The sequence below is a fragment of the Pelophylax lessonae genome (genome assembly GCF_965119305.1).
Source record: "Pelophylax lessonae genome assembly, chromosome: 1".
Classification (NCBI taxonomy): domain Eukaryota; kingdom Metazoa; phylum Chordata; class Amphibia; order Anura; family Ranidae; genus Pelophylax; species Pelophylax lessonae.
The window spans coordinates 729,665,335-729,685,100 of record NC_138768.1 but is presented as its reverse complement, the minus strand read 5'-3'; the positions used below and the strand labels follow the sequence as shown (position 1 = coordinate 729,685,100).

The window sequence follows — 19,766 nt, the reverse complement described above, 5'->3', positions numbered from 1 at the left end:
ACTTAATAAGGAATAAAGTGCTGAAGTGAAAGATAGTGACCTCCACCGATATTATGAGCTGCTTACCAAATATACAAATGAGTATAGCCAAAGGAAGTTGCAAATAACTAAGTATGTGCCAAACTCCAGTCAGAGAAGCGACCAACACACACATGCACAAGCTGCTTACCAGATTTACACAATTAAGTGCCAGTATCAGATAACAATTTGTTTGAGGGAATTAAAGCCAAAGGAAGGAAATCCCAAGGCGTGCGGAAACTTCAGTCAGGAGCGTGACCACCACCGACATACAAAACTGCTTACCAGATATGCTCTGTAATAAGCCAATGTCCAATGCCAGTAAACTCAGGATCATAGAATTCAGCAGGTCCCAACATGGAGAAATGCCTCCAAACGATATCCCCAGCAGGCATCAAGTCACAGGTTCATATAAAAAAGAATAAGGTGCCCCATAGTGTAAAACCATAACATTTATTCAAAAAAAAAATAAGGGAAGCAACTTACAAACATCAGAAATAGAGAGCGTTTGTTTGAATGAGCCGCCGTCCGGTCGACTCTTCCGCCCGTCCTCAATCTCATATTGGTGACGTCAGCACGCCGCGACCGACGTACGTTTCATCAGATATGACGTTTTCAAGGTCTGCATAAAGTGACAAATCTCTCAGTCTTGTGTGAAAATCTATATATCACAGGGATAGTACATAGAAACCATGGAATAGATCTAAATTGTGCATTAAAAATTAAAGAACAAAAAACATATATAGTGCAATAATTTGCAAAACTGGGTAAAACATAAATGTGGAGCATCAAATAAAATGTATTAACGCATAAAATATCAAATGAATTGAACCAATAATAAAAGTATTTAGTGATAAAACCACTTGGAATGTACACCATTCATAAGAGTGCAAATAAGTCCTTTATGGTATGTAATATGTATGGCAATGTGTCTCTTCTCCATGTGGTATGGGTGATTATTATACAGTGACTCCAATGCTAATCCCCAGTGTGGTGACCATTCTGTGCTCCCCGGCCTCTCACCTTACTGCTGTAAGGTAACAGCATAGGGTTGTAAATCTTTAGGTGCAAATCCTTCGCTCTTTAGGTTGTATTTCAGCGCCTCTAGGGATAATGTGTCACCTCTGTGATTCTCTCACTATACCGCTTTACATGGATCCCCTGATGAAGTCACGTGGGCGTGACGCAACGCATAGGGAAGAGGCATACCAGAAGTGACGTCTGACAAGATTGGCGCTCGTGGATGATAAGATGATGATGATAAGATTGTTTGTTAATTTTACAAAAGCCATGTAAAGAGGTATAGCGAGAAGACCGCAGAGATGACAAATTATCCCTAGAGGCGCTGAAATACAACCTAAAGAGCGAAGGATTTGCACCTAAAGATATACATCCCTATGCTGTTACCTTACAGCAGTAAGGTGAGTGGTCTGTGAGCACCACACTGAAGATTTGCTTTGGAGTCACTGTAAAATAATCCCCTATACCACATGGTGAAGAGACACGTTGCGATATATATTACATACCATAAAGGACTTATTTGCACTTATATGAATGGTGTACATTCCAAGTGGTTTTATCAATAAACACTTTTATTATTGGTTCAATTCATTTGATATTTTATGCATTTATATATTTTATTTGTTGCTCCACATTTGTTTTTTTCCCCAGTTTTGTAAATTATTGAACTATAAATGTTTTTTGTTCTGTAATTTTTAATGCACAATTTAGATCCATTCCACAGTTTCTATGTACTATCCCTGTGATATTATAGATTTTCACACAAGACTGAGAGATTTGTCACTTTATACACTGTATCACTTTAACAGCGCAGCACCTTATACATATTTTATGTCTCCATACACATATAGGCATTTAGAAGCAGGGGCAAATTGAAGCAGAAAAACAAAACGGACTGCCAATGTGCCAAGGAACAGTAGCAGCTAGGAGGAAAAAAAACACTCAACGTATCTAAACATGCGTTAATGGTAGGCACATTTAGCCCTTGAGTGTTAATTTATTTCAGTGGCCAATGTAATGAGTTAACCTCCTAGTGTTTGACGTGCCTAAACGCAGTGTGCACATTTACAGGCGTCAAGCTTTTTTTTTGTTAAAGTTTCGCTGCCAGGAGAAAAGGCATCTAGGAGAGATGGCCAAAGTGTCCAGTGTGCATGAGGCCTAAAGCATTACCAGCCAACAAATCGTCACACCCAACACACTTCTGTGTCTTGTTCCCTGCTGCATGGTGTGGTTCAATCTTCTATGTCTCTGCAAATTGGGGATAGTTATATAGGAACCGGCAGATTTAAAGCATTCTTCCAGCTGGGGAAATTTTTTTTTTAAAGTCAGCAGCTACAAATACTGTAGCTGCTGACTTTTAATATATAGACACTTACCTGTCCACAGAGACCGCAATGTTGGCACCCCAGCCAATTTTTGGATCGGCTGCCGGGTGCTGCTGACACCATTCGTTGTAAAGGAAATCGGCAGTGAAGCCTTTTGGCTTCACATCCGGCCCCCTACTGCGCATCCACGAAGTGCACTGCACTTTCTAATTGGCCCGGCAGCGGGGGGAAGGAGGAGCCCCGGAAATGGAGAAGGGTACCTGTCAAAAAAACCTTTCCCTCTCCCCCCTGAAAGGTGCAAAATGTGGCATTGGAGGGGAGAGGAAGCAGATCAGCAGAAGTTACACTTTTGGGTGGAACTCACCTTTAACCACACCTTTCAGCAGAGGATGCAGGCATTCGATATTCCCAGAAGTGCTAAATGTGGAAACTCTTTGAGCCATAACTCTCAAACTAAGCAAAGATTCCTGGAACAGGCAGCTGAACAGGTGAGTATGAACAATTTTCTACTGCCTTTTCTGTTTCAGCCTTATTTATTTAATTCAGCCTACTCAAGCTTGATAAGACTACTGAGTTACAGGGTGTCAGGTGACTGCTTATGTTTTTACAGTCTATGAATATATTTCTTACTTCATAAGAACATTGCAATGATAAGAATCTTCTTATTTTCCTTTATAGGAATGCTATCCTACACCGAGTATCTCTTTCTCCTCTGCATACTAACAAGTAAGTGTGTCGTCAGAAAATCTACATGGATTTATTTAGCTTTGTTTCAAACATTTGTGTACGCTATTCTTGCCATAGTCCATGCATGTCCTAAATGTGTACTGCACTGCAGAAAATGTTGACTGGTTAGCTGGATTCCACCTCTTAAATGCTTTTATAAAGGTTACATGAATACATAATATTAATGTACTACACTTAGGGTACCCATTAATGAGATGGCAGTAACCAAATTGTTTGGCCACATTAGTCATCATCTGGATGGCTCTCTTGTGCTGGCCAGTTGCTGTCAAAAGATAAAAGTCTATCAGATAGGTTAGGAGAATCATTCTGAATACAATTGTTTCCCCCTTATACAGGTGCATCTCCAAAATTAGAATATTATCAAATAGTTATTTATTTCAGTAATTTAATTCAAAAAGTGAAACTCATATATTTTACAGTATATAGTTGTTATAAAGCTGGTCAGCAGAGGGAAGCATGAAATGCTCTAGAATTTCCTGATAGAAGGCTGTGCTGACTTTGGACTTGATAAAACACAGTGGACCAACACCAGCAGATGCCATGGCCCCCAAATCATCACTGACTGTGGAAAAGTTAGCATTTCATTTGGAAATCAAGGTCCCAGAGTCTGGAGGAAGAGTGGAGAGGCACAGAATCCAAGTTGCATGAGGTCCAGTGTGAAGTTTCTACAGCCAGTGATGATTTGGGGGGCCATGTCATCTGCTGATGTTGGTCCACTGTGTTTTATCAAGTCCCGAGTCAGCACAGTCCTCTACCAGGAAATTTTAAAGCACTTCATGCTTCCCTCTGCTGACCAGCTTTATGGAGTCGCTGATTTTATTTTCCAGCAGGACTTGGCACCTGTCCACACTACCAAAATTACCAATACCTGGTTTAATAATCATGGTATCACTGTGCTTGATTGGCCAGCAAACTTTCCTGACCTAAACCCCATAGAGAATCTGTGGGATATTGTCAAGAGGAAGATGAGAGACACCAGACCCAACAATGCAGATGAGCTAAAAGCCGCTATCATAGAAACCTGGGCTTCCATAGCACCTCAGCAGAGCCATAGGCTGATCTCCTCTATGCCACTCCTCACTGATGCAGTAATACATGCAAAAAGAGCCTGACCAAGCATTGAGTGCATACTATACTATACTATACATGGACATACTTTTCAGTAAGCCAACATTTGGCTTACCGAGATGAGATACTGAATGTTGGGTTTCCACTATCTGTAAGCCATAATCATCAAAATAAAAAAGAAAGAAATGCTTGAAATATATCACTCTGCAACGCATCTATATAAAATATGAGTTTCACTTTTTGAATTGAATTACTGAAATAAATAAACTTTTTGATGATACTCTTATTTCTATGAGATGCAAGTAAGTCATCACCAGCATCCTGCCTCTTGTTGCTCTCCCTCTCCTCTCCACTGAAACACCGAAGCTCAATTGAGACAAGCTGGCAGATTGTACATGATTCTACAGCAGCTTGACAAGCCCTTGCTTTAAGGTGCACAGGTTACTCCCGCATGATCCACAGGGAGGACAGGTGAACTGCAGCCACCCCCCCCCCCCCCCCCGGCCGCAGAAATTTACAGCCCAAATGTATTTTCCTTTAAAATGAAATAAAAAATTAACTCTTTTTAATGCCTTATTTTTGTGTGTAATTCAGGTCAAACGGTAACACAAAGTTATCCCTCCGGGAGAAGGCTGCAAAGGAGTTCTGCTTCCTGTGTGGAAGCAGCAGACTCTCTGTAGTGGTCCCACTTCCTCCTGCTGAGTCAGAACTAGAACACAGTGATCAGCAGGTAGAATGAGCTTTGGTAATTACATAGCTCTATCTCTGACTCCCGGTAAAAGTGCCCATCATGAAATTGTCCTAAGGGCTAAAGCTAGCCATACATATTTAGATTTTTGTTTGACCAGAAATTCTGTAAATATGTTCATAATTTGATTTGAATCTAGGAGCCAGCTAAAAAAAGTTAGGAGCCAGTTTTTTTTTTTTTGACTGGCTGGGCTTTGTTTTTGGCAACAGAGATGGCCAACCATTGATCTCTAAAGGGGGTCACTGATAAAAGGGGACTCTGATATAACTCTGATATGACTCTAAGGGGGGTGCTTATATGAAGGGACTAATCTAAAGGGGGGGGGTTACTAAGGGGGGTGCTGATCTAACGGGGGTGGTCCTCTAAGGAGGGTGCTAGTATAAAGGGACTCTGATCTAATGGGGGGATTGCTAATGGGGGTGCCAACTAAGGGACTCTGATCGAATGGTGGGGGGGGTCTCTAAGGGGGGTGCTAACATAAAGGGACTCTGATCTAATGGGGGGATGTCTCTAAGCTGCCTGTCCTACAGTTGCAGGACACATCAGGCAGAGAACACCTATTGCTGGGATAGATACACTCCTCTCACACAGTGTCCCCCCTCCCCCTAACATTCCTCTCACACAATGTCCCCCCCTCCTTTTACTCTGGGTGGGGCCCTGGGGTGTCTCCTCTCACCTGGAGAGTAGAGTTCTGCCAGCTCCTGGACCCCATTATAGGGCTACCCTCCCGGCAGGGCTCGGCCAGGTCACTCTCAGTCATCTGGCAGAGCCAGGCTCACTGTCGGCTCCTCCGCGCGCCGTCCTTGTCATCTTCCCAGCCAGCCAATCGCAGAAGCCGCTGTCCCCAGCTCCCCTCCTGATTAGGGGAGGGCCAAAAGGGGGTTGGAAGCTCTGGTAATGGAGAGGGGAGAAGCTGACTGGCTGCTTAATTATCGCTTCCCCGTGCAAGTGAAAAAAGAAGATGAGGAGCTGAGTGAATGGCTGCCCGAGGAGTTGCTCTTGTCTGGTTCCACTGGCAGTGGTGGATGAGCTGGCGGGAACTTTGTCGAGCCCTGGCTGACTTTGTTTGAAAGCCCTTAAACTTTCACTCAGACTTACGGATTTCATTACAACATGTTTAATTCTTTACTGACAAATGGCTCATGTGCAGTACAACTAAAAACAAATGAGGCAGTTATCTACAGTGTATAAAATATATGCTACTAAGGAATTATGAATCCTGCCTGTAGTTGAGCCTTAGGTTCCAAGCACATGGGCATAGTAAAATACTAAATAAAAATGAATACAACCAGCGCAAAATGCTAAATGTTAAATACAGATCAATTGTGTGTTGCAGAGCCAGATACTTTACAGTGTTTTGACACCACCAAAATATTAACCTGAAATGAATGCAGTGTAGCGCAACACCAAGATCCACATATAAACAAATTAGAGTCCCATAAAATGTGTCCAACAAATTAGTATAAATAAATGTGTCCAATTATTTCCAAGTAATGGAAAAATACTGTGAAAAATAATAACATGAAAAATGATCATGAAGAAATATTAAAACACCCAGTGTCTTCACTCTTCATGCGCAGTGCATATCGTTCACCAGACAGAGTGCCTGCACACCTCAATGTGATGAACAGCATGCTCATCACACTCCAACCCAGATAAATCTCATCTCCTCCTTCATTTCCAAATAGACCAGTCCACTGCACAAAGTACTTCTCCACTTCAGCTCACATATCATATAAGGCATAGACATAGTTTACTCTGTTTGATTCCTTTATTAAAATACACTGCAATAAAATACACTTACAAGATAGTAAAATCAATAGCGCTAAAATATTTTTTTCCCTGGCCGGCTGACCACTATGTAGGGCGCAATCCTGGCGTGACGTCACTGGCTCAGCTCCTCCCTAAAGTTCCGCAAGAATCTTTATTTGTGCGTTTCTATGGTGAGGGAGGGACGTAGCTATTTAGGTTGCACAAGGTACTCCTCCACTTCAGCTCACATAGCATATAAGGCAAAGGGCATAGACATAGTGTACTCTGATTCCTTTAATAAAATACCCTGCAATAAAACCCTCTTACAAGTTAGTAAAATCAATAGCGCTAAAAGAATCTCCCTAGCCAGCTCACTACCATGTAGGGCACAATCCCGACGTGATGCCAAAGGCTCAGCTCCTACCTAGACGTGTTGTGCCCCATGATTGGGCTTCCTCAGTAGGCGGGGAGCTGAGCAACCCGCAACCTAAAGCTAAAAAAAGAAAAGAAAAATGCCTTAAAAAGCAGTGTGTTTTATTTTTCTCTGCTTGTGTGCATGCAGATTCTTACAAATTCTTGTAAAACTACTGTCCAGCATATTTAAGTATTTAAGTAACTTCTCTGCTATATGCTGTAGAATTGTTTTTCTGTGTATTATTATACTGATATAAAAATAAAATAATAATAATTTTCATGTAATGTTTGTTGTAATGTTATGGCGCTTTTCCACTGCATGGAACCAAACGGTTCGGCTCTCAAAAACAGTACCACCTCGATTGTGGTTCCAAGAGGTACCATACCCGTTACCATATCCCACAATCCTTTGCATGCAGTCACTACTAGCCACTGATTGGTCAGAGAATCGTTGTTATCCCACCCACCTAACTTTAGTACTACTTTAGTGGAAAAGCAAACCATACCGTAATGTACCGAACCGCTCCAACACCGTACCATGCGGTACCAGCAGTGGAAAAGCAAACCGGGCCAAGCAAGGCCGAGTAGAGCCGAGCCGGTACTTGCAGTGGAAAAGTGCCATTAGTGGACCTGGACTGCAACTTTGACAATTCATTTTACAGAATTAAAATGTAATTTTGGATTTCATTTTTTCAGACTTGGAATAATTTGTAATCCTCATCTATACGTCAGCAAAGTGATTCCAAGTGTCTTGGGCAGTGTTTATGAAGTTCTTATGTCTAATCTTGAATTCGAAACTCCTGATTTATAAGCCATATACAGGATAGAAAAGTTATTGCAATGTTAAAAGCAGTGTCCAAGAGTTATAACATTTCTGGAAGAACTTCACCTTCACTTACATACGATGTCCCTGCTAGCAATATATGTTTCAAAAATGGCATAAACTGTGAAAAGTTACTGAACATAGGTCAATTAGTTGAAAATTGTATTAATAAACAGTTGTAAATTAGCAATAATGTCTTGTCATACCCGGTGGAAGCTAAGGTAGAGGTACACAGATATAGCCTTTACTGTGAAAATGATAAGATGTTCTAATACAATGCAAGCATAGGCCCATAATTTGCAAACCCTCCATTGCCTACTACATAATAGTTATTGTAATTGATTACTGCATGTACTATATTTCACCTGCAGCCTCATATATTAGAAAAGGGAGCCACATTACCTGTATACAAATTTGAAATTTTCATTTTTACAAAGGAGCCATGATTACAATATACCAGTATGAATTTTGCTTCTTCATTCATTGTATATATTCATTGTACATTTTTTACAAGACAGTCGCATTACCAATACAATACTAAAGTGTGAATTTACATTTTTACAAAGGAGCTACATTACCAATACACCAGTAAGAATTTTAAATTTTTCAAGGTACCTTATGTCATGGCACCTGCAATGTCATGAAAGATATTCAAATACTGTAAATATCATCAAGAGTATTAAAAAGAAAAAATGAAAATACAAAATGCAGTAACCCATAGCAACTAATATGATAATTTCTTATCTTAAGACAGTTTCTTATCTATTGTGCCATCATTCCAAGGTAATTTAAAAATATTAATAACCAGGATACCTGAATAAAAGTTATTAGGTAAAGCTGAACTGTTTCCTTTTATATACAGTGTCTTGCAAAAGTATTCAGCCCCCTTGAACTTTGCGACCTTTTGCCACATTTGAGGCTTCAAACATAAAGATATAAAACTGTAATTTTTTTTGTGAAGAATCAACAACAAGTGGGACACAATCATTAAGTGGAACAAAATTTATTGGATATTTCAAACTTTTTTAACAAATAAAAAACGGAAAAATTGGGCGTGCAAAATTATTCAGCCCCCTTAACCACTTTACGTCTGCTCACTGTGCTGCTACTGCGGCACAGTGGCTCGTTATCGTCTGGCGACGTAGACCTATGTCACCAGACATTCCCCTCTCTCGGCGGCGCGCGCGCGCTGCCGGAGGCTCGCTCCCCCTGTATTCAGTTACAGAGGGAGTCAGGCCAGGGGAGGAGCGGCGGTGATCACCGCCGCTCTTCCCCCGATCGTCGGGGATCTAGTGTGGAAATCCGCCCGCTTGTGTAAACAAAGCGGGCGGATCTCCTAGCAGAGGCGGCTCTAGGCTTTGTGAGGCCTAAGGCAAAGCTTGGACATGAGGCCCCACTCAATATAATATAATTAAAGCGATGAAAATTAACTGTATAAATTGCACATATTAAGAGCCTTAACCTTTGTACTATGAATTCACAGTTTCTAGAATTTTCTCTAACCAATTCTTCTTTAATCAAAGATCAGTAAACATCAGGTATGGATGTATATATATATATATATATATATATATATATATATATATATATATATATATATATATATATGTCTGCTCTTACATCACAGTCCCCAGCATTTCCCTATAGGTCATGATTCCCTGAGTCCCTCCTTACATCAGAGTTCAGTGTCCCCCCTTACATAAGAGTTCTCATTTAAATCAGATTCCCCCCAGCATCTCCTCCTTACATCAGAGTCCACAGAATTCCTCTTTACATTAGAGTCCCCCTCTTAAATCAAATTTCACAGAGCCCCCTTTACATCAGAGTCTCCAGAGTTTCCCCCTCACACTGTAAGAGGGAACTCTAAAGGCTCTGATGTAAGAGGAGTTCTGGGAACCCTGATTTAGGAGGAATGTTGGGGACTCTGAAGTAAGGGGAGTTCTGGGAACCCAGATTTAAGGGGGAATGCTGGAGACTCTGATGTAAGGAGAATTCTGGGAACCCTGATTTGAGGGGGAAAGCTGGGGACTCTGGTGTGAAAGGGAACTCTGTGGTCACCAAAGCTCCCCCTTGCATCAGAGTTTCCAGAGACCCCCTTACACTTCCCTTTCTCAGTCCGCCACAGTCTAGGGCATGACAAGTCCCACTGCAGAAGGCTGCCATACCTGAGTCCCCACAGAGGACACTGTAAATTCCAGTATAGTGCATTGCCATTCCTTCTGAGGAATGGAAGCCTGCTATGCTTGGACTTGTACTGCTCTCTGTAGGGGACTGAGGAACTACTGCCTGCTATGCTAAGACTTGTAGTGCCCTCTGTGAGGACTAAGGCATGGCAGCCTGCTAATCTGGAACTTGTAGTGCCCTCTGTGAGGGACTGAGGATTCCTCAGTCCTCCACATTCTAGGGCACTATAAGTCCCAGCATAGTGGGCTATCATTCCTCAGTCCTTCACAGCTGGGGGGAAAAACAACAGAGTTAAACATCTAAAGGACAACTCCAACCAAAACTACCAATAATGTACAGAGTCCATATGCTATATAATGTCACAGCCCCGCTACCCCTCATCTTCCACCTCGGGTGCTGTCATTGTGTAGGGCAAAGGGCTCCAGCTCCACCATGTTTGGCTTTGATGTCAGATATGCAGCACTGGCTCAGCTCCACTCTCTTCCCTCGCAACCAACTCTGGCGTCACGGGGGACCTCTCCTCCTCCTCCAGCCACTCAGGGGCCCTCTCCTTCTTCTCCTTCAGCCACCCAGGGGCCCTCTCCTTCTCCTCCAGCCACCCAGGGGCCCTCTCCTTCTCCCCCAGCCACCCAGGGTCCCTCTCCTTCTCCTCCAGCCACCCAGGGGCCCTCTCCTTCTCCCCCAGTCACCCAGGGGCTCTCTCCTTCTGCTCCAGCCACCCAGGGTCCCTTTCCTTCTTTTCCTCCAGCCACCCAGGGGCCCTCTCCTTCTACCCCAGCCACCCAGGGACACTCTCCTTCCTCCTTAGCCACCCAGGGGCCCTCTCCTTCTCCCCCAGCCACCCAGGGGCCCTTTCATTTCCCACTAGCCACCAAGGGGCCCTCTCCTTCTCCCCCAGCCACCCAGGGGCCCTCTCTTTCTCCCTCAGCCACCCAGGGGCCCTCTCATTTTCCCCTAGCCACCAATGGACCCTCTACTTTTCCCCTAGCCACCCAGGGGCCCTCTCCTTTTCCCCTAGCCACCCAGAGGCCCTCTCCTTTTCCTTTAGCCACCCAGGATCCCTCTCCTCCTTCTCCTCCAGCCACCCAGGGTCCCTCTCCTCTTCCAGCCACCCAGGGTCCCTCTCCTCCTTCTCCTCCAGCCACCCAGGGGCCCTCTCCTTCTCCTCCAGCCACCCAGGGGCCCTCTCTTTCTTCCCCAGCCACCCAGCGGCCCTCTCCTTCTCCCCCAGCCACCCAGGGGCCATCTCCTTCTCCCTCAGCCACCCAGGGGCCTTCTCCTTCTCCCCCAGCCACCCAGTGGCCCTCTCCTCCTCCCCCAGCCACCCAGGGGCCCTCTCCTTCTCACCCAGCCACCCAGGGGCCCTCTCCTTCTCCCCCAGCCACCCAGGGGCCCTCTCCTCCCCCAGCCACCCAGGGGCCATCTCCTCCCCCAGCCACCCAGGGGCCATCTCCTTCTCCTCCAGCCACCCAGGGGCCCTCTCCTCCTCCCCCAGCCACCCAGGGGCCCTCTCCTTCTCCCTCAGCCACCCAGGGGCCCTCTCCTTCCCCCTCAGCCACCCAGGGGCCCTCTCCTCCCTTAGCTAACCAGGTGCCCTCTCCTTCTCCTTCAGCCACCCAGGGTCCCTCTCCTCTTCCCCTAGCCACCCAGGGGCCCTCTCCTCTTCCCCTAGCCACCCAGGGGCCCTCTCCTTTTCCCCTAGCCACTCAGGGGCCCTCTCCTTTTCCCCTAGCCACTCAGGGGCCCTCTCCTTTTCCCCTAGCCACCCAGGGACCCTCTCATTTTCCCCTAGCCACCCAGGGACCCTCTTCTTCTCTTCCAGCCACCCTCTTCTCCCCCAGCCACCCAGGGCCTTCTTCTTCTCCTCCTCCACCAACTATTCTAAGACTCTTCCAACTTCCCTGGGGCTACTCGCCCCCTTTGCGTAGTAGACACCACAAATCTATGACCAGCCTTTAGAGTGACAAGTCGGGGCCTGGTTACCTGTATGTTTCTGGGCCAGGGCAGAGCTCTCCTCCCAGAGCAACAACCAATGATAGCAGAGTGAGCTAAACGGGCAGTCTCTTCCTACTGATGCAGGTACACGCTCACCGATTCCTCCATATCTTAGGATTACATGATCAGGCGGCCAATCCCCAGGTAGAGAAGGCGGGGTAAGTGTCAGCGGACAACAGACACCTGGCAGCCGCAGTGAAGGGACTGCAGCACACTGCTGCAACTTTTATATCTGAGGATTTAAAACAATCTTTTACTTGGGAGATTTCCCTGACTGCGCCCTTCTAAATGTTGTCGCTCCACCACTGGCCGCGAGGCCCCTGTAGGTGCGAGGCCTTAGGCAACCGCCTAATTTGCCTAATTAAAGAGCCGCCTATGCTCCTAAGTAACAGGCAGGGTCAGATTGCAGGGTTCAGCATAGCTGAACCTGCGATCTGTCCCTGTGTCACTCAGTCACCTCCCCCCACACACGTCAGTAAGCACCAGGCATACATTAACCCCTCCCTCTCCAGTCCCGCAAAAAAAAAAATCGCAGATCGCCGCCATTACTCGTTAAAAAAAAATGACAGAAATCTTTCCCTTAGTTCCCTAAGTTAGTAAACGCAATAACTTTTGCGCAAACCAATCAAAATACGCTTATTGCGATTTTCTTTACCAAAAATATGTAGCAGAAAACAAATTGGCCTAAAATGTTAAAAAATTTTGATTTTTATGGGGGAATTTCATATAAAAAAATGTGGAAAAATATTGTTATTTTTTCAAAATTGACGCTCTTTTTTTGTTTATAGCGCAAAAAGTTAAAATCGCACAGGTGATCAAATATCACCAAAGGAAAGCTCTATTTGTGGGGAAAAAAAGGCCGTCAATTTAACTTGGGTACAGTGTCTCACGACCGCGCAATTGTCCGTTAAATTACCACAGTGCCGAATTGCAAAATATGGCCTGGTCAGGAATGGGGTAAAATCTTCTGGTCTTAAAGTGGTTAAAAATACGCTCATTGAGAATTTTTTTGTCAAAGACATGTAGCTAAATACATTTTGGCCTAAATATATGACACAAATTGAATATATGGGATATTTTTTAACTGTCAAAGTAGAAAAATATTGTTATTTTTTCAAAATTGTCGCATTTTTTTATTAATATCGCAAAAAATAAAAATTGCGGAGATGATCAAATACCACCAAAAGAAAGCTCTGTTTGTGGGGAAAAAAAGGACGTAAATTTAGTTTGGGTACGGTGTTGCATGACCGCGCAATTGTCAGTTAAATTCGCACAGTGCCGAATCGCAAAAAGTGGCCCAGACGTAAGACAGCAAAATCCTCCGGTGGTAAAGTGGTTAAGTTAATACTTTGTAGCGCCACCTTTTGCTGCGATTACAGCTGTATGTCGCTTGGGGTATGTCTCTATCAGTTTTGCACATCGAGAGACTGAAATTTTTGCCCATTCCTCCTTGCAAAACAGCTCGAGCTCAGTGAGGTTGGATGGAGAGCGTTTGTGAACAGCAGTTTTCAGTTCTTTCCACAGATTCTCGATTGGATTCATGTCTGGACTTTGACTTGCCCATTCTAACACCTGGATATGTTTATTTGTGAACCATTCCATTGTCGATTTTGCTTTATGTTTTGGATCATTGTCTTGTTGGAAGACAAATCTCTATCCCAGTCTCAGGTCTTTTGCAGACTCCATCAGGTTTTCTTCCAAAATGGTCCTGTATTTGGCTCCATCCACCTTTCCATCAATTTTAACCATCTTCCCTGTCCCTGCTGAAGAAAAGCAGGCCCAAACCATGATGCTGCCACCACCATGTTTGACAGTGGGGATGGTGTGTTCAGGGTGATGAGCTGTGTTGCTTTTACACCAAACATAACGTTTTGCATTGTTGCCAAAAAGTTCGATTTTGGTTTCATCTGACCAGAGCACCTTATTCCACATGTTTGGTGTATCTCCCAGGTGGCTTGTGGCAAACTTTAAACGACACTTTTTATGGATATCTTTAAGAAATGGCTTTCTTCTTGCCACTCTTCCATAAAGGCCAGATTTGTGCAGTATACGACTGATTGTTGTCCTATGGACAGAGTCTCCCACCTCAGCTGTAGATCTCTGCAGTTCATCCAGAGTGATCATGGGCCTCTTGGCTGCATCTCTGATCAGTCTTCTCCTTGTATGAGCTGAAAGTTTAGAGGGACGGCCAGGTCTTCGTAGATTTGCAGTGGTCTAATACTCCTTACATTTCAATATTATCGCTTGCACAGTGCTCCTTGGGATGTTTAAAGCTTGGGAAATCTTTTTGTATCCAAATCTGGCTTTAAACTTCTCCACAACAGTATCTCGGACCTGCCTGGTGTGTTCCTTGTTCTTCATGATGCTCTCTGCACTTTAAACGGACCTCTGAGACTATCACAGTGCAGGTGCATTTATACGGAGACTTGATTAAACACAGGTGGATTCTATTTATCATCATTAGTCATTTAGGTCAACATTGGATCATTCAGAGATCCTCACTGAACTTCTAGAGAGAGTTTGCAGCACTGAAAGTAAAGGGGCTGAATAATTTTGCACGCCCAATTTTTCACAATTTTTCAGTTTTTTATTTGTTAACAAAGTTTGAAATATCCAAAAAATTTCGTTCCACTTCATGATTGTGTCCCACTTTTTGTTGATTCTTCAAAAAAAATTACAGTTTTATATCTTTATGTTTGAAGCCTGAAATGGTCAAAAGGTTGAAAAGTTCAACGGGGCTGAATACTTAAATACTGTAAATATGTAATTTTACAAATATAAATAATTTTAAACACACATTTCTTTGGTATTTTCAGAACCTCATGCGGGTTTCAAGATTGCATTTAATATGTTTGATACAGATGGAAATCAGATGGTGGACAGAGAAGAATTTTTGGTGGTGAGTGTTTAAAACAGTTTTGTTCCATCAAGCTTTGTGGCCAGCAATACGATTATCTAAAGACCCTAATGTGACAGTTTAAACAAAACTATGTAATGCAAAGGATCATAAAGTAAACTCGCTCTACATGCCCTGGGAGACACAAATATTCTTTCATTTGTGTGTCATAGCTCCCCCTTTCAGACACTGCAGCTCACAGTGGGAGGGCTTCAGTACCAGAGGCAGTGCTGTCAATCCAGAAAGCAGCGGGTATAGGTGTGGCCAGGTGCACAGACTTGTGAATCAGCCGTAACAATACTGATAGCCACACCTCCTACAACATCTTCTCACATCAGAACACAATAAAATGTCATCAAAGGCAATGTTATAGATAGCGCATGTTCACTGCTGTGCTGTGCTGCACAGAAATCCATTTTCATGCATTTGGGAGGCCCATAAAGAAGTCTATTGTAAACCATTTTCAGCTCATGGTAAAAGGCAAACCCCTGGATACCTCAGATCAAGATGGCTGCAGGAAAGGGAGTGATTATTTTTAGTTTTGGCTAGAGGAGAGAGGGATTTGAACACCTGTCAGTTTTCATTGCTGTCTGTGCCCCCTTAAGGAGATTCACCCTCTATTTGTCCTGTTTACCATTATTATTGAAATGGAAAGTAAAATAAAATCCCAAATTTTGGGTTATCCCAAGAAAAGTAATAGTCGCTAAAACTTTCAATGGGGACGCTAGTTCTGGTGGACTGGGGATCCCCAAGGAATTCCCTTAATTTGCAAGGATTTCCCCTCACTTCCTGTTTGGCTATGGGACAGGAAGTGAAGGGAGAACTCAGCAATGAAACACAAATGGTGTTATAACCCTCCCTTGTTCTATCCAAAATGAAGAAACAAGTTTTGCCTATATTTCTACTTTAAAGCCTCATCACAGTGTGTCACAGTGGTTATGACTGGGTGGATCCAATATCGTTGCTTCTTTTTCTCCATCTTCTACTAATAAACCTGCTACAGTTGATTAACTAATGATGTCACAGTGTAAATAGTTTCTTATTGGCCAACATGAAAAAATGCATGGATGCATGAAAAACACATGTTAAATCATGTCAAATTCACACTAAAAAACTTGCTAAAAAAAAGTATGAAAATGTAAATTCAAAGGTGTGACCCAGTCTCAAAACTTGTGCCTCCCTCTGCACACGCTGTTAAACTCCGCTGTCTTTCAGAGCAAAACTTGCTGAAAAACACCTGCACTGGACATTTCCAGGAGTGTCTGATGATGGTGTCCACCACTGCACTATCATGTCTACCACTGCCATTTGCTAGTCCCTGAATCCTGTAGTCGGGTTGAGGCCAGGGAAAGAGATCAGAGTACAGAGTGGGAAAGGCATCTGACATACCTGTAGTTCTCAGGATGGTAAAGTTTCTTCAACAAAATTATTTCTCGAAGACAGCCGAGTTTTGAGGAGCAGGCAGCCCTTTATTCAACCTTTTCTTTGCAGGCATAGCTTAGTTTCACTTTTTTAAAAGAGCGACAGAGTTACTTTATGATCCCAGATTCTCCATTATACATTCAGGGCTGAAAATGTGTTTAACACCTTCCCGCCCAGCCTATTGCAAAATAACGCCCGGGCGGGCTTTTCTTTCTTCTGAGTGGACGTCCTATGACATCCTCTCAGAAGGCACTGCTCGCCTTCTGTCACAGCTGATGACTGATCACTATACCTGCCTGCTGCCAATATCATGTGATCACTGTGACCCCTGATCTGATCACAGCAGATCACATAATTGTAAACTATAGATGGCTTCCTTTCATGCCATCCATTGTATACAATTGTGTTGCTAGCTGTGGTTGGTCACAGTGATCACATGGTACAGACAGGGCCAGTCACAGCCCATCTGTACCATGTGATTAGCTTTGACCAACTACAGCTAATCACAACAAAAGACACTGAATGAATCTGTTTTATTCAGTAAAAATGGTTGCTTATACCAATGAAATTAATTTGTATAAGCAATCATAATGTGTAAAAACAAATAAAGAATAACAATAAATAAATAAATAAATCATAATTAAAAGAAAACAAAATGAAAAAAAAAGTTTTTTTTTTTTTTAATTTTAAATTTTTTTTTGTTTAACAAAAAATAAAAACCCCAATGATGATTAAATACCACCAAAAGAAAGATCTATTTGTGTGGAAAAAAAAATGATAAATATTTCTTATAGGTACAGTGTTGCATGACCACACATTTGTCATTCAAAGTATGAGAGCACTAAAAGCTGAAAATTGGCCTGGGCAAAAAGGGGGTAAAAGTGCCCGATATTGAAGTGGTTAAATGTATAGTGGACCTTTAAAATATACACCTGTGCCCTCATTGATGTTCAAGCATTTCGACAGTTTACACATTATCAAAGTCCTTTTTTGCTTTTAAACTAACCACATCACAGGTCCTTTTCCGTCATGTTCTAATATCAAACGAAAATAAAATATGTTTTATGTCAGTAACTCGTGCAGATTAAAATATCCAGATGTGAAAATAGGTAATTACAGGTAAGTGCAGGAACATTAAAGGACACTGAGTTGAAGAAGGAAACACATTCTTCATTCTCTTTTACTGTTTATTCCAAAGGGGCCAGGCAGATTAATGTTTACCTGCAGCACTTGGAAAGTGTCCATTCTTTGTCTTCCTCATTTTCCAGATAGGTAATTTCTTGATTTAGATGCATTTCACACAAGATTGTCTGTATAATCAAAGTGCAAGCCTTTCTTTTCTTTTAAGTTCAAAAGAAATGGGATGCTTTGACTTTTTGAGATCAGAGAAATAATTTCTTTTAAAAATTGACTGAAAGGGGTTTGAAGGAATATAATGCTATGACGTCTTTTTAAGGAGTAGGTGGACAACTCGGTAAAATGGATACATTCTAGAAGAATGCATGTCTCTATAAGTACTTCTGCCAGCTTCAAAGGGTACATCCAGCTTTCATTCCAAAAATAGTAATGGGACTGTTTAATTTCTTGTTACTCAAAAATTTTTTAATAATTTAAGGGGTATGTTGGACTAAATGCTCCACTTTTAGGGCTCATCCATTGACCCCAAGCTAATAATTAGCTGTAAACACAAACTCAAACTTTTTTTGTTTTGGGTAGAGTGGACATGAATTAGTACCATTGTATTTTTTTACTTTTTTTGTCCCTGTTGAAAGGATTTCCTCATACTTGCTGTACCAGTTTGGATGAAAGTTTAGAGGAATATCCCCAGTGGGGTCACATACAGCAAATTCTATCCAAATCTAAGAAAAATTTTTCACTGACAGTGAGGCTCAACGTTTTTTTTCTTAAAGCGGAAGTACAGCCTAATACCTTAAATTCTCCCCTGCAATTATTAATGTAAGCGAAGTTCAGCCTTATGTGTCAAAGTGAAAAAATCCCAGTTTTTCTACCTTTTTATTTTGCAGTTTTTAGTGCTGTCGCATGACTTCAATTCCTCTTCCTGTTGAGACCAAGAGCAGCAAGTGGGTGTGGTTACTAAAAGCTAGTGACATCACTTCCAGGGCAGGGCACTGTTCCTGTGTAGCTAGTGGGTGTATACAGAATGGGAGGAGCTGATCATAGGTTCCTGCCCAGTGTTCTCTCAATAGGGATGCATTGTACATCCTAATTCATGAGAAACTGAAAAAATAATTCACACAGTATACGGGGAGGGGGGGGCACATATACAGTACAGCTGTGCTGGGCTTCATAGGAAAAGGAAGCTGGACATGGGGGAGGGGGGGACTGTCAGTGTAGCTGGAAGCTGGGCTGGGCAGGTCTAGGCATGTTCAGGAAGTGAAAGACTGACAACCTTTTCAGGAAGTGAAAGACAGATTAGCAAATTCAGATAAAGTGAGATATCGTTGTCGGTGAAGAACAGGAAGCAGCGGTTTGTCTAGCTTAGATAAGACTTTCTAAGCTACACAAGCAGCTAGACAGAAAATGAATAATATCAAAGATAAAGATATTTAACATACTATTAATAGGAAAAATTACATTTTTGACTGGAGTTTCCCTTTAAGCAAGTGTTAAGTCACTTTGCTAGTACACAATCTGGAAGAATGGTGAAGGCTACTTCCGTTAGAGGCTTCTGAGATGAGCATCATGTTGCTTATAACTTCTACATAGAAGTCAGCTGTTCAAAAGTGTTACAGCCACTAAAAATATTATTCCGTGGGCCATATCATTGTATACTGTACGTGAATGCTTTTCTGCTACAAATATGATTTACTGTAGATGTCACAGGAAAGAGGGTTAGAAAAGTCTGATAAAATAATATAAGAAGGTTAATAGATGTTCATCCCAGATTTAAAGTGATTGTAAACAATAATCGTGTAAAACAACCCATTCAGTTTAAAATAGAAATACATTATAAATGCCTGTTTTCCCCTTTTTATATGTGGTCTTGTTCCCTCTGTTTTCAGCTGCATTCACTTCCCAGTGAATAGCTGTGCAGTGGGGTGTGTCAGGCCAAGTCTGATCATTGAAGGAGAGCACACTGAGTTCCTAGCATAGCGAAGTGGCCACCTTGTGTTCTCGTGCTTAGTGTGGTCAGTTTTTAATAGTAAATCAGAGGGACTGGCAGGAATACCAGGGATTTCACACAAAGGAAGCAAGATACTTTCTCATACAAGTGCGTAGTACAGCAGGCACATATCAAGGATATAAAGTAACAAAAGCTTTAGCCTAGGGTCATTGCTAAAATCTGAAGGCACCCTTAGACTTGATTAGTGTTCTGATCTTCCAAGTTGCTGA

At 42.6% G+C, this 19,766-nt stretch overlaps 1 protein-coding gene across 6 annotated transcripts in view; it reads left to right on the top strand.

Annotated features, from left to right (window-relative positions):
* MICU3 (mitochondrial calcium uptake family member 3) overlaps positions 1-19,766 on the top strand; it is a 262,043-nt gene that overhangs the window by 148,071 nt on the left and 94,206 nt on the right. For all 6 annotated transcript variants that reach the window (XM_082243038.1, XM_082243041.1, XM_082243037.1 and 3 more), the window contains exons 5-6: positions 3,042-3,089; positions 14,911-14,993. In XM_082243038.1, coding sequence (XP_082099164.1) covers positions 3,042-3,089; positions 14,911-14,993 — 131 coding nt within the window. The remainder of the gene's footprint in view (positions 1-3,041; positions 3,090-14,910; positions 14,994-19,766) is intronic.